This window comes from Leguminivora glycinivorella, chromosome 3 (genome assembly GCF_023078275.1).
Source record: "Leguminivora glycinivorella isolate SPB_JAAS2020 chromosome 3, LegGlyc_1.1, whole genome shotgun sequence".
In the NCBI taxonomy this organism is placed as follows: domain Eukaryota; kingdom Metazoa; phylum Arthropoda; class Insecta; order Lepidoptera; family Tortricidae; genus Leguminivora; species Leguminivora glycinivorella.
The window spans coordinates 18,828,389-18,843,517 of record NC_062973.1 but is presented as its reverse complement, the minus strand read 5'-3'; the positions used below and the strand labels follow the sequence as shown (position 1 = coordinate 18,843,517).

At 38.8% G+C, this 15,129-nt stretch overlaps 2 protein-coding genes across 2 annotated transcripts in view; one reads left to right on the top strand and one right to left on the bottom strand.

Moving 5' to 3' along the window:
• Positions 1 to 41: 41 nt before the first annotated feature.
• Positions 42 to 3,014, bottom strand: LOC125224936 (NAD-dependent protein deacylase sirtuin-5, mitochondrial-like). The gene is made up of 4 exons (XM_048128456.1): positions 3,005 to 3,014; positions 1,794 to 2,023; positions 1,179 to 1,338; positions 42 to 607 (listed from the first exon to the last, which is right to left on the bottom strand). The coding sequence occupies exons 1-4, from the start codon at positions 3,012 to 3,014 to the stop codon at positions 402 to 404; spliced, it is 606 nt and encodes a 201-aa protein (XP_047984413.1). The 3' UTR covers positions 42 to 401.
• Positions 3,015 to 5,903: 2,889 nt separating this feature from the next.
• Positions 5,904 to 15,129, top strand: part of LOC125224620 — a 186,310-nt gene continuing 177,084 nt past the window's right edge. Inside the window, exons 1-2 of the mRNA XM_048128042.1 lie at positions 5,904 to 6,017; positions 7,309 to 7,459. The gene's annotated coding sequence lies outside the window, so the exon portion shown is untranslated. The remainder of the gene's footprint in view (positions 6,018 to 7,308; positions 7,460 to 15,129) is intronic.

Genomic DNA, 15,129 nt, shown 5'->3' with positions numbered 1-15,129 from the left:
GCTCGTGATTCTGATTAGGAAAAACATAAAATTTACCTACCTTAGAAAATATATTTTTGGTGATTCTTCTCGCGAAAATGCCCAATTATGGTCGCGCGATAGATGATAAAATATCTGGCAAACAGATGTTTTATCATTTATCGCGTGACCATAATTGCCTGCCAGGTGTCACTTACACAAATTTCGTTCATTCCATTCATGCCAGCTTTCGTGAATCGACCTATATAATGGTGTAATCTCATCTGTGCCTGCCCCAGGCACAAATGGGAATTATTCATCGTTCCTGACTGAAGCACTTCATTGTATCAGTCTTGATCCAAACACTATATACTGTGTCGTTTATCCTTGGCCCTTGGCTATCATTTTAGCATATACTTTTGTTAGACAAAGTTGTAAGGTCGTTAATCAGCCAAAGCTGTAGGTAGCGTCTCCCCACACGGTCCCTGGAAGTAGTAGCTAAAGGCGTGAGTAGCAGGTGTCGGCTCCAGGTTGAATTCTGCCACCGTGGCGCCGCGCGCCGCCGCGGCCGGCGCGAACATCGCCGCCGGGTACACTACAGACGATGTGCCTACTACTAGGCACACGTCACAGGACGCCATTGCTGATTCTGGAATACGTTTAATAATAACCGTAAAACGGCGTATCTTCGACTAGGATACAGATTACACAGATACACATATGTAAACTGACATGTGTTACTAACTGTTACTAGTAATACCACAATTTGAGCAGCGCAGTTGAGACCTTACAACAACTTTCGTCTAATAGTTGAGGTAGTCTGTGGCCTAAGATAAATACTCGAATCATTGCTCGGTTTGATAAAAGCTGGAAACTCCTGTCTAGTTTTTATTAGTGCAATTTTTATAAAAAAAAAACTACAAAAAACTAGGCAGTCATTTCAGCTGTTACAAGTAGGCGAAGAGACGGGATTTTACGGTACATATTCAATTTATATATATGAGCAAGTTGCTGAAAAGGGTCTCGAAAATTGCACTTTAATTTTCGAACACCTTAATTCATTGAATATTTTAAATCCTATGTAAAAACATAAGAAGTTTCAAAGATTATTACAAGTGGTAATTTCGCAATTTTGAATAAGTTGATCATACTTTATTATAACAGTACTGACATTGGTACATATGTCAACTTTTCCATAATCTATGGGACAATATATTTACCTGTCTTCTCAAGTACAGCGGGTTCTAGATTTTCCCCAAACCACACAATGTGGGGCCGAAGCAGTCCTTTGCACTCCGGTTTCTTACAGTGGGGCAGGTCTCTTACTGGGATGTCAGACCCTACTTGATTTACTTCAGGTGCTCCTCGGTTTTCTAAAGCCTAAAAATACAATAAGTACTGTAAGAATAAGAGATGTTAAACAACACCCCAATACAGACCAAAAACAGAGTTACAGTATGTGTTCAATTAGGTATACACTTCATCATCCTCCTTGCGTTATCCCGGCATTTGCCACGGCCCATGGGAGTCTGGGGTCCGCTTTGACAACTAATACCAAGATTTGGCGTAGGCACTAGTTTTTACGAAAGCGACTGCTATCTGACCTTCCAACCGGACTTAACTAGGCCTTATTGGAATTAGTCGGTTTCCTCACGATGTTTTCCTTCACTGAACTTCAACTGGCAAATATCAAATGTCATTTCGCACATAAGTTCAGACAAACTCATAGGGCACCAGAGCTCAATCATCGATCTGTGTTTAATTAGGTATACACTTGTACAGTATAATAACTACTGATAATATTAAACCAAAATGACTAACTACAAATAAAATACCTTACAAATTGGGCTGTCAGTGTTGACCAACACTTCCTTGCACTTGGTACACCGAGTCTTGTACAAGCTGCCATGGAGTTCCAGTAAGGTCTTTGTTCCCGCTCTAGCATGTAGTCCATCCACATTCTGTGTGATCACTGTCACTGACTTTTCTGGGTGTCTTGCTTCATACTGTGCTATGGCTAAGTGACCCTGTGAAAAAGAGGAGTAATCGATGGAATCAGGCGTTACTTTGCGGAAATCCATGTTAATCGTAAACTAGAACATTCCTTTGCTAATCCGCGAATTAAATAATTAATTATAATTTAATTTGCGGATTAGCAAAGGAATGTTCTAGTTTACGATTAAAAAGAGGAGTATAAATATAAATTGAAACTAGAGTTAATGTGGAATATAATAGAATAGATTGAAATTTAAATTGGGAAGCCATGGCTATACCAGAGATAAACAGGGGCAGTCTAGAGTTTACAGTCTACAAATTAAATAATAGTAACGACCGGTCTGGCTCAGTCGGTAGTGACCTAGTGACCCTGCCTGCTAAGCCACGGTCCTGGGTTTGAATCCCGGTAAGGGCATTTATTTGTGTGATGAGCACAGATATTAATCGACGACAACAACGTATAGGGTACAACCTGTAATTATTTTTTTCAGAAAATTGCACCTTACCCACCAACGTACAAGGTGCTATCTGCTACAAAAAAAAAAACGCAGATTTCGCCTTGTTCATTGTTGTCGCCGAAAATTTGTTCCCGAGTCATGGATGTTTTCTATGTATATAAGTATGTATTTATATATTTTTTAAGCATGTATATTGTCGCTTAGCACCCATAGTACAAGCTTTGCTTAGTTTGGGGCTAAGTTGATCTGTGTAAGGCCTCTTGTCCACGACACGGTTTCTCGCCGTGAAAACCTACGGTTAATTCGCCGCGTGTAGGCACGGTCGTCAGTGTTGTATGGATCACTATGAAAGCTTGTAGACGCGCACGGTCGCGCCACGGCACGGCGCCGCGGCCGTGTGCGCCGTGACTGCGGCCTCTTGTCCACGACACGGTTTTTCAACCGTACGGCGTGTCAGCCGTACGGTTGAAAAAACGTGCGAGCTTGTACATGACACGGCAAAGCCACCGGGCGAGACTTTGGCCAAGTACGGGCTAGTAGCGTTTTTATCCCGGCCTGTATAAGGCCTCTTGTACACGACACGATTTTTCAACCGTACGGCATGTTAACCGTACGGTTGAAAAAACGTGCGAGCTTGTACATGACACGGCAAAGCCACCGGGCGAGATTTTGGCCAAGTACGGGCTAGTAGCGTTTTTATCCCGGGCTGTGTAAGACGTGCTGCGTCAATGAATTTTCTTACGAAAAAAAAGATTATCGTTGCTTATTACATAATAGGAAACGGAAAGAATAACCACAAAATTAAAATTTTGTAAAAACCCCCGACATAGTGGACCTACTAAGATTTAATGTTATTAAAAAAGGGTTTATTTTGAGAATAAACGATTTATTTATTTATTTTATTTTATTTTTTTTTTACTCGTATTTTCATGAAACATGGCTAAAAACACTCCCGACTAATTCAGCTTTCAAACAAAAAAACTAAATCTAAATCTGTCTATCCGTTCGGGAGCTACAATGTCACAGACAGACAGACACGTCAAACTTATAACACCGCGTCGTTTTTGCGTCGGGAGTTAAAAAGGGAAAGACGGTTTCGGATACATCCGATTTTAGAAAAAAGGCATGTTTGAGCAGCTTATTTTATAATCTTCGATGGTCTTATCCCATATACGTAGGCTACTTCAACCTTTTTAAAAGTGTGTCGTATATTATTACTTTCTTGAATAAATGTAATTAATACCTAATTCTTGATTATGCTCATTTTATAACAAAATCGGGAATCAGCGTATGTAAACAGTCACGAATCCGTGCGTACGTCCGGCGCCGTCGACACGCTCCCATAGACTGCCATACAACACTGATGAAAATCACGCCGTGCGTAGGCGCGGCGAGCCGAGGGGCAGTCACGGCGCACACGGCCGCGGCGCCGTGCCGTGGCGCGACCGTGCGCGTCTACAAGCTTTCATAGTGATCCATACAACACTGACGACCGTGCCTACACGCGGCGAATTAACCGTAGGTTTTCACGGCGAGAAACCGTGTCGTGGACAAGAGGCCTAAGACGTGCTGCGTCAATGAATTTTCTTACGAAAAAAAAGATTATCGTTGCTTATTACATAATAGGAAACGGAAAGAATAACCACAAAATTAAAATTTTGTAAAAACCCCCGACATAGTGGACCTACTCGTATTTTCATGAAACATGGCTAAAAACACTCCCGACTAATTCGGCTTTCAAACACGGGAGCTACAATGTCACAGACAGACAAACAGACAGACAGACACGTCAAACTTATAACACCGCGTCGTTTTTGCGTCGGGAGTTAAAAAGGGAAAGACGGTTTCGGATACATCCGATTTTAGAAAAAAGGCATGTTTGAGCAGCTTATTTTTATAATCTTCGATGGTCTTATCCCATATACGTAGGCTACTTGAACCTTTTTAAAAGTGTGTCGGATATTATTGAATAAATGTAATTAATACCTAATTCTTGATTTATGCTCATTTTATAACAAAATCGGGAATCAGCGTATGTAAACAGTCACGAATCCGTGCGTACGTCCGGCGCCGTCGACACGCTTCCATAGACTGCCATACAACACTGATGAAAATCACGCCGTGCGTAGGCGCGGCGCGGCGAGCCGAGGGGCAGTCACGGCGCACACGGCCGCGGCGCCGTGCCGTGGCGCGACCGTGCGCGTCTACAAGCTTTCATAGTGATCCATACAACACTGACGACCGTGCCTACACGCGGCGAATTAACCGTAGGTTTTCACGGCGAGAAACCGTGTCGTGGACAAGAGGCCTGCCCCTCGGCTTTACTTATGTTACAAAAATTATAATTACTCAAAAAATGTAGGGATGTTGTGCATAAACCATATATCACTGGATTCATTATGAAACGGCTAAAATCATTCCATAGAAAAAAAATACATTCCATTTATGTAAATTTTGCTAGACTCGATCAGATATTAGATGGCTACATTTTCCACTTCCATTTATTAAAGTAACTTTATTTAGGCAAAAAAACAGTAAATTGGAGAAAAAAGTAATTCAGGGACTTAAATATACATTTATTTACACTTATATCTCTTTTTTTAATATATTACAGTACAATTTTTGCGAAAAAGACGGTTTTTAAACACGTGTCTCAAACATGGCAGGCGGATGGTCCAATCAAATTGGGTCATATTTCAAGTTGTTTTGAAGTTGAAGGTGTTGAACCTTTACTGAATGCCGTCCTTGTTTAGTGACGAATGGTTCGTGCAAGTATGAGGAAGCTAGATATAGTTTTAGATGGTTTTATTTATATATTTAGGTATATCGTCGCACGGGGTCCTGGAGCCGGTCCCTGCCACTTAACAGCTTGTTTTTCCCAGAGTCCGGCTCCCGGCGCCTGCCACTTAACGGAATGTTTTATAAAATGACCGCGCCACTTCACCCCTATGCAACTTGTAGCTCTGCCACCTGAGGGGGTATATTTGCCGAAGAATGGTTTTCGGCAATGATTTTTTTTTTACTACTTATATGACCTTACCTATGTTATTCCTATTTAGGTACGTCACCTTTTTGCCAGTTGACGTGAGTTGACGTTGCAATTACTGACTTAAAGTATAGAATTTGATCAAAAATAAGTTGCTATTTAGCAGAAGCCCATTTTCACATTGATTTTCACAAATAAAGTCGCTGTTTCCCGTAATAACACTATTTCAATGTTATTCCACTGGAAAAGAAACTGTGGGCCATGGTGTGATGAGTCTATATAGACAAGATCAAGACAAGTAAGCTTGTATTCTATTAAAAAAGCTACCTCAATTCTACTTGTCGGGAGAGCAGGTTAAACATAATAGGTGCTATTCGACGTTCCAACTCAGTATTAATAATTGGAATTTTTTCCTATTTTTTTATGGCGTAGGCAGCTAACGAGCAGACGAGCTGCCCGATGGGAAGCAGTCATCGCCGTCCATGGACATAAGCAATATCAAGGGTACGACTTGCCGACCTTTGAGAACCCCAAATACCTGCTTCTCGAAGAACCCCATATCATAGCGCAAAGGAAACACCTCAGAACACACATTTTTTTCTTCACTCAAAATTGGATTGGTAAGGTTCAAATAATATGTAATAGGTACTTTTATTTATTATACGCCGTTAGCACAGCGACATATTGAGCCCGATTCAAATTTAATGTTTCATCACAGTTTTCGTTTTGATTTGATACGACCTAAAAAAACAGAATGCATACAAAGACGACCGGTCGGTCTGACCTAGCGCGTAGTGACCCTGCCTGCTACGCCGCGGTCCCGGGTTCGAATCCCGGTAAGGGCATTTATTTGTGTGATGAGCACAGATGTTTGTTCCTGAGTCATGGATGTTTTCTATGTATATAAGTATTTGTATATTATATATATCGTTGTCTGAGTACCTGCACCACAAGGCATCTTGAGCTTACCGTGGGTCTCAGTCAATCTGTGTAAGAATGTCTTATAATATTTATTTATTATTTATTTCATTTATTTATACGGAATGAAATCTTGCGTGAGGTGTGCGCCAGTCATCAAACCGGCAAAGTCGTGTCAAAACCAATTCCACAGTTTAAGGAACTCAAAAATACAATCAACCATATGAGTCTCTTGAAAATAAAAATAAATACCTACCTAAATTGTACTAAGTTTCAAGAAAGTCATTGGTTTGAAGCAGATTTTGAACCGACAACCCTCCGGAAATTAGTTAGCGCTAGGCCTAAGTCCGTTTTCACATTATCTGATCCGATATCGGATGTCGGAAGGATTTCACTGGAAAAATCTAAGATGGCGCCAGTAATGTATGGGATATGGGTCCTACATCCGATATCGGATCGGATAATATGAAAACGCACTAACCTAAAATAACATTGTAACTATTTAAATCGTTTAGGCGTGCCAAACAATTTTATTCATACAGCCTACATTTAAAGCTTATCCTTCTCCACATTATCCTGTAAACCGATATTGAACTATGGAATTCAATAGAATATTCCTGATAAAGCTTAATGCATAACAAAACACACACCGACAACTCGTTGGACACTTATTTAAAGCTTTTGATCGCTTATGAAAAAGTGAATACAATCTAATGTAAACACCGCATTACGGCTAAGCAGATAAAGTCATATCTATACACGCGTCAAAGATAAGCATAAGAGTGTGTTCACAACTCCAACTTCGCTGCAGGCTTACGGCTGCGGTGTCTCTCATAATATAATAAACACCTGTATGCTTTGTGAACGAGCCATTGACGTCAGCACCTCGTCCTGATTTAAAAACCTCGTAAGCCAACCGCCTACACTCTCAAAAACATACCTAAACGCAATTGAGTAAAGTTGGTACTGAATTTATGTTATCTGTGGTTTTAGGTCTTTTCTTATTGGTCGACACGCCGAAGGGTTGCACATGCGTGGTAGAGGACGACGCCAGTGATTGTCAGAACGCGGTACTCTGTCACAGAGGGTGGTCGTGTTACGCGTCGCTCGCGAACTTAGCATCGCGCGGAAATCGTATTAACCGGTAAGTGAGACATTTAAATAATTACCTATTTGTGCAATTACGTCGTCGCGTGGAATTCTATATGGAATTTCTTTTATATTATTGGATGGCGCGAGGAAAGCGGTAAATTGTTTTTTTTGCTTGTTATTTACGCCGATTGAAAGAAACATTGAGACTGTTTTATTTAAGAATTAGTTATGGGTTCTTTGAAGTTGTATGTAGCAAGTCTCTAATATTAATGTTTTTTGTAACTTGTGTGTATAGTTCACACTAAGAACCACCATAGTGTTGGAAGGGATTCCAAGGAATCCAATTAGCTTTAAGCGGAACATACGCACGTCTGGAAAACTTTTTCCTTTTTTTAGATAGAATCTTTGAATAAAATATCATTTAGACAAAATACGTATACGATTATGTCGACTATTTACATTTTTTTACACAAATAATCACTATACTAGTTGTTTAGTTGTGTGGTTTATTCACTCGCTGATTCGAACTAGGTACCTATATCAAACATACTTGACTAAATTAAATTAATAACTTGCTGTTACATACCAGCTCAGTTTTTAATAGCGTGCCGTGACATTGGAACGGTATTTAAACAAATTTAAGTATGTATTATGTTATCGTGTGTCTTCCCTGGGCCAACGCGCGAAATGCATAATATAGGTACCTATGAATAAGATGTACCTATATTGTCTTTGAATTGGTATTACACATAGTGATTTGACGTTCCAAAACTAAATGCATAAGTAGGTATGCATACAGGTAATCCTATAATTGAAATCCACATAATTAATTATGTTTAAATTAAAGCGAAGCTTGCTACGCGTCTACGCTTGCTACGGCGTAGCATTATGTGCGTAGAACAATGGCCAAAGGGGGCTACGAGCTACGTGATTTCGTACGTAGCAGGCCTACGTCATTCGCTCGCGGTCGCGCGTTAAGTACCTACCCGCTAGCAGTTGCCTCGAGGTAACAAGTGGCCGACAGGCGCCACGTGCCCGCCTGTGTAGTCGCGTGGCACGTATACCTACCTACTATTTATTCTTCTGAGTTTTACGTAGTAAGTTATTAGTATTAGTGAAATAAAGCGTAGTTATTTGTCGTTTTGCAGGAAGTGGAAGGGCAGTGAAGGATCTGTTACATTAGTAACTTATTAATAAACTACGACGCGTTAGGTTCGTAGGCAAACAGGTTGTTCTGATTTGTAGCGAAAACCGCCTATAATCAGAAAAACCTCCAAGCAGAAACAGTTCGCCGATAGAACGAATTTAAAATATAATTTGGGTTTCATGAAAAAAAATAAATGACTGTTTAGCGCAATGAACTACTACTACTCATGAAAATAAAATTATGTACAGATGTAGTGCAAAAAGGATTTCTTTCGTATTTTTACAGAAACGTTCGTATTTGTCACGCTAGTTCAGATAGTGTCAGTACGTCTTGTCCTGAGCGTGACTATAAATGGCAAGAAAAATCGGGATGTCTTATATGACTGTATATTTATTTAGAGCGACTTTTTTTTCTTTAAATAACTGTTTTATTATTAAACGATATGTGTATACACCGGATCTACCTCACTGGATCCTAAACAAGTTAATGTTAAACAAGGTAAGTTAATGTTTACTAGTATAAATATTATTTATTTATTTATTTAGTAAAAACATGTTTGCATGACATTACAGTAAAACCAATGCGTCACGAAACTTAGATAACAAAAAACACAGAAAATAATGAAAACAAAATTAAAAATAAAATTAAACAATTGATTTGGGCGATGACGTCACAGCGTGGCTCCGTTGCGTCGTTTGCCCCAGTGTGGGATTTGGCAGGTTGCCCCGGAACCGCCGAAAAACCACACCTTTCGGCCAGAAGTCTGCGCTCGCGATGGTGTCCTGCAGCGGCCGCGGCACGCGCACAACGAACGAGCTGAAGTGCACGTAGTGACGCGACTGCAGCTGTTGCACTCTCAGCGTGTAGCCTGTCTTCCGGCGAACGTAGTCCACCACCTCGTCGGCCATGGCGGAGTAATGCAGGCGAGACACGTAGAGCGCCCTACTCGGTGTGGCAATCCGTAGACCAGAATTCACCGGTTCCGCAGAGCCACACATAGTCTTGCGAGCCGCTCTGCGCGCCTTGCTCTTCTTTTCCACCAATGTGAACCCCTCTTCATCCACATTGGTGCGGGAAGTATTTTCCTTGGCAGGTGCCCGTACTTCACATCCCTTTGTAGTTGGTGTATTGACCCGGCTAGTTGTAGTAGATTATGATCATAAAAGCTTGTACGTACAGTAAGATATTACACAGCATGTAAATTAACGAAAACCATAATTTACTGAAAGAATATATTTAGGTTACACTGAGCAACTTTTGTTATGGTATCAATCCTGAAAACTTAATCTCCCATAGGAAATACCATCTTAACTAGCTCTGAAAGTGTCAGATATTTTCGGGATTTCGTTGTTGATTCTATAGTAAAAGTTGCTTAATACACTAAGCGGTTACAATAGGAAAGCGGTTTTCGTTCATTTACATACTGTAAAAATATTTCAAAACGACTCTCTTCAAACATTTTTTCCCCTCACTAGCTCGGAAACACGTGTTTTGTCCTTTAATACCAGCGGGTAAAAACGCATTTTATCCAATAGTGGGTAAAGTAATTTGATCTTGAATAAAGTCAAATTAACTGCTTTAAAATTTATAAAAGTTGGTGAATCTAGTAATAAAGATGATTTACCACCTGTGGAACTACTGGAAGCAGTGATAAACACATTTTTTGCGTTGTAGTTTCCTCGCTATAGTGAGGGGAAAAGTTTTGTGTTACACTCGGGTGCAAATGTATTTTACTTCTCGTGTGTTATAAAACTTATAAAACTCACAAGTTCAGGATTCTATTCTCGAACCACTCGCTTCGCTCGTGGTTCAACTATAGAATCCTTTCACTTGCTCGTTTTTCAATTCCACACTCGGCGTTAAAATACAACTTTGCCCCCTTGTATAACAAATAACTATTCTTCGCTTAAAAGTGTAGAGGTGGCTGAACTGAACGAACGATGAAAATTCCGAAAATACGCGCAAATAATGTATATAATTTTGTCAAGTTAAACAATGACATTAACTCGTCGTGACTTCGCCTAAAAGCGTAACCGCAACGTTCCGTTAAAATAATGTAAAATAAAATAGCATTTGCCTCCACATTAAATGCCTTCAGGTGAGGGGAAATTGAAAACGTATTTTTTTTTGTATGCCACATAATTTAGAAGATTTAAGAACTCTTTAGAAAAAAAAATGCCTTAGGAAATTATATACCATGGAGGAAAAGTAACGTCGAATTTATTAGTAGGTAATAAGGTATTGGGTTGGTAAGAAAGTAATGAGCGATCGATTGAATTCCACATAAAATTTTTGAGAGAGTTCTAGAATCTTCTATGGTCGAAAGTATATAAAGGGCGAGTCGCACAGTTTCTCGTCAGTCATTCACTAGCTGTCGCCGAACTAATATAAGGAAGAAAATGGACGAATTAAAAGTGCATGTAAGGCATTGCTTACTATATGAATTTCAGTCTGGCCATTCAGCCGCCGAAGCAGTGCGTAATATATGTCAGCGTGTTGCTCCTGAAGTTGTGTCTGAGGCCACGGCGAAACGATGGTTCCAGCGGTTTCGTAGTGGCGACTTTTCATTATCAGATCAACCTAAGTCTGGTCGACCGGTGAAGATTGATGTAGCCAAATTAAAAACCTTAATTGAAGGAGATCCGAGGCTAACGAGTCGTACTCTTGCTACCGAGTTAGGCTGCTCTCATGTCACCATAGAAACACATTTACACGAGTTGGGAAAAAACTACAAATACAGTGTTTGGATACCGCACGAACTTGATAGAGATCAACTAAACCGCCGTGCCGATATCTGCATACAACTTCTGTCTTTTCGCCGCACATTCAACTGGTTGGACCATCTTATCACTGGAGATGAAAAATGGGCCTTATATATAAATCACACACCCAAACTTCAGTGGCTAGCTCCAAACAAAAAAAGGAATAGAGGCACCAAAAACAGAGCCTCACCCGAAAAAAGTTATGCTGTCCGTTTGGTGGGATATTCATGGTATTATTCACTGGGAACTCCTACCAAGTGGAATGACTGTTACCGCATCAGTATACTGTAATCAGCTTGAAAATTTAAAACCAAAAAATCTGTCAGAATCGTCCACAGCATGCTAAAGTTTTTTTCTTACACGACAATGCTCGCCCACACATTGCAAAAGTGACTCGGCTAAAGCTATTGGAGCTAGGTTGGAAAGTGATACCTCATCCACCGTACTCTCCAGACTTGGCACCTACGGATTACGCATTGTTCAGATCGCTAAGCAATGCCTTGAATGAAAAAAGTTCGATGATCAAGCCCATTTACGACAGTACATAGCTGAGTTTTTTTAATCTAAACCTAAGAACTTCTTCGCCGATGCTATTCATTATTTACCAGAACGATGGAGACAAGTAGTAGATAACGAAGGCCGTTATATTTTTGATAAATGATTTAAATAATAAATTAAATAAAAATTACAATATTGGTTATGATTCGCTCATTACTTTCTTACTAACCCAATATTTATAGGTAATATTTAAGTTTCACTTCACATCAAGATTCGTTTCGGTTTTCATTAAGATTTTACTTTATACTCCGATCGGCTAGAGAGGCCTAGATATACATTTTCCCCCTTATTCATAAACGTACTCTAAAGTTATCAAGCCGATAAAGTTCGTTTGTCCTTTTCTATCACACCAATACGTCGGAAAGGGACAAACGAACTTTATCAGCTTAATAACTTTAGAGTACGTTTATGAATAAGGGGGTTTAAATCGACGAAAACTGCCAAAACCTGCAGAAACCACTAAAAATTCAGACGACTAAAGCGTAGGTATTCAACGAGGATTCTAATTTGTGCTACGTTACCAATGGGTCGGAAAAAATACAGATGCATGATATATGAACAATTGAACAGATTTTTAATATTGCTAGGTAGTAGGAGGTGGTAAGCAAAACATTCTTAGAAATAAGAATATGAAAGTTCATTTAGAAAAACTTATAAAGGCAGTGAAATTGTTTTTTTTTTTTGCATTTAGGTACTGCAATTCATCAAAGAAGCCAATTAGTCTAATTACGAATTTACAACTGCTTTAAATTAAAGAAAGTTGAAAAACTTTTAGTGACTTTAGAAAAAGGCTAATTAAAAGTTATTGGGTAATTTTTCATGTATATATTTTATTAATTTTAAATGTAAAATATGGTTATACGTTATAACTTAAATTAAATGTGTGAGCTATTACTTACCTACTTTTTTTGTCATTCTGAAACATAGGTGTTCCAGAGATTTGGTATGAATGCACATGCGATGGCCGCCATTTTAAAAATTGAAATTTTATCACATCGGTACTACGCAACGCACGGCGTGAAAATGTAAGATACTGTTTTGCCGGTCGAGGTTTGTTTCGCGAGGCGGATTTTAACCTAATTAAAATTGTGAAGTCCCTCAAAACTTGAGAAGGTTAACGAGTGACAGTTGACCTTTTGACAGTAGATTCCATTCCTATTCGGACGGCATTGCACTAAAAAACACAAATATGAAAAAATATCTAGATATATAAAAGAAGAAACTCACTGACTGACTCACTGACTGACATATCAACCCACAGCCGAAACCGCTGGTCGTAGAGATTCCAAATTTGGCACGTAGGTTCCTTATAAGGTGTAGAGTTAAAACCGTAACCTATTACGAAACACCATTGAGTATTTTTATTTTTGAAGCTTATTGTGAATAATATAAAATAGACGGTTACGTGATGAGTAGTTGTATTTACTTTGTCTGAAAGCATTTCGGTTTGGTAACAGTTCTAAATTGAACAATATCCAAGTCTATTATAAGATAAAAGAGATGTTATCCATTGAGATAGAAGTTGTCGGTTCCTTAAAGGAGACTAATTTGAATTCTAAAGCAAAAAGGTCTTATTAACATTTCTAAAACTATTATTGTTCATTTCAGATGATTGGAATTTCTTCACATTAAATAATTCATAAAAGTATGCATTCGTATAAATAGAGGTACTTATATCAATGATTTTAATAAGCATTCTCATATTACTCACCTAGATTCAGACCAAGCTAAGTTGTTAACAATTCTCATAGCCTCGCCTGTGCAATGGTAAAGTAAACATCATAATTTCATAGAAGTTTTAGGTACTTTTAAAATAAATATCCATACTAATATTATAAATGGGAAAGTGTGTGTGTCTGTTTGTTTGTCCGTCTTTCATAAGAAAACAGAGTGATTAATTGACGTGATTTTTTAGGTGGAGATAGTTGAAGGGATGGAGAGTGACATAGGCTACATTTTGTCTCTTTCTAACGCGAGCGAAGCCGCGGGCAAAAGCTAGTTTAAACATATAGGCGGATGGTCAGTGCACGGAGTCTAACTGCCCGCGAGCACTCATGCCTGATAATGGGTTTGTATATGACTCGAAACATATCGGCAATCGCAATATATTAACGTGAGTGAGAACATCTGTATATATAAATATTTAAAATAACTTTTGTATCGGCGGGCTTGTTAATATCGCTTCCAACGTCTCTTGGTATGATTCCACCATTTATTTGATTTCAATACACGTCAATGGAAAGTACTCGTACTCGTTGTAGCATTTATATTGAATTCTAAACGTTTATCTAAAAATAGATCCTTTTGTCAGCAGACAACTGGGAATTTACTTCCATCTTAAGATTCTTTAGCGAAACACTGAGTGTTCCTTTTAATTATACTTTTACCGTTTTATTAAGATGGAAAACTTCATTAAGATAAGAAAAATAATTTCTACTAACGACGTTCTTTCATCATAAAATTAAAAAGTTAAGTTAGTTTGTTAGTGGGGTTTTCAGTGAAATAAAACAATTAAATGTTTTATTTCTCCAATAATGTAATTCTATTTTTTCAGTGGTGTCCAACAAGTACACAATTTGTATATAACATATCCATCCATAACATATTAAGTAATCGTCTGGGGGCACTTTCTCCATACAATTTTTTGCATTTTATTTATTTATTTAATCTTTATTGCACAACAAAATAAGGTAAAAATGGCGGACTTAATGCCTCAAGGCATTCTCGACCAATCAACCAATGGGCTAAACCAGAAAGATTAAGTAGGTGCTGTGTCTTTAATAAAAAGACACTTAAACACACTTTTAGTGTATTTTCTGTGACGTTTACGTTCAAAACGTCGAAAACTCAAGCCTATACGACTCTTTACGTATAGCAGATAAGTTAACCAAGCACGGGTACTCAAACTGGATTTTACGCCGAGATTTGAAAGGCAAATCACCGGCAGTCCGGCATCGATACCAAGATTTCCACAATAAGGTTTCAAGGCTTTTGCAGTTTATGTTTTGGTCCTTCCGGGCTTTGGAACGGCTTCTATACTAGGTATATAATACTTTAAATTCTGGCGTTTTCTACACATTTTGTAATTCACGGGTCGAACGCGATATATTTAAGCGAAAAAAGGTAAAATAATTTTATTTCACCGCGTTTGATGTGTGACTGACTTTATAAATACTCGTAAGTCGTAACTGACTATGCTGATGGTCCTTTTGCCAAAATGCCGCTTCCATACAATAGAACATTTTAGAATGGCCG

What these genes read in the sequence shown, in the direction of transcription:
- LOC125224936 (XM_048128456.1), bottom strand. An exon ending in CTGACAGCCCAATTTGTAAG is followed by an intron (nt 1,339 to 1,793) that starts GTATTTTATTTG and finishes TTGTATTTTTAG; the next exon opens with GCTTTAGAAAACCGAGGAGC. An exon ending in CGCTGTACTTGAGAAGACAG is followed by an intron (nt 608 to 1,178) that starts GTAAATATATTG and finishes AACGTATTCCAG; the next exon opens with AATCAGCAATGGCGTCCTGT.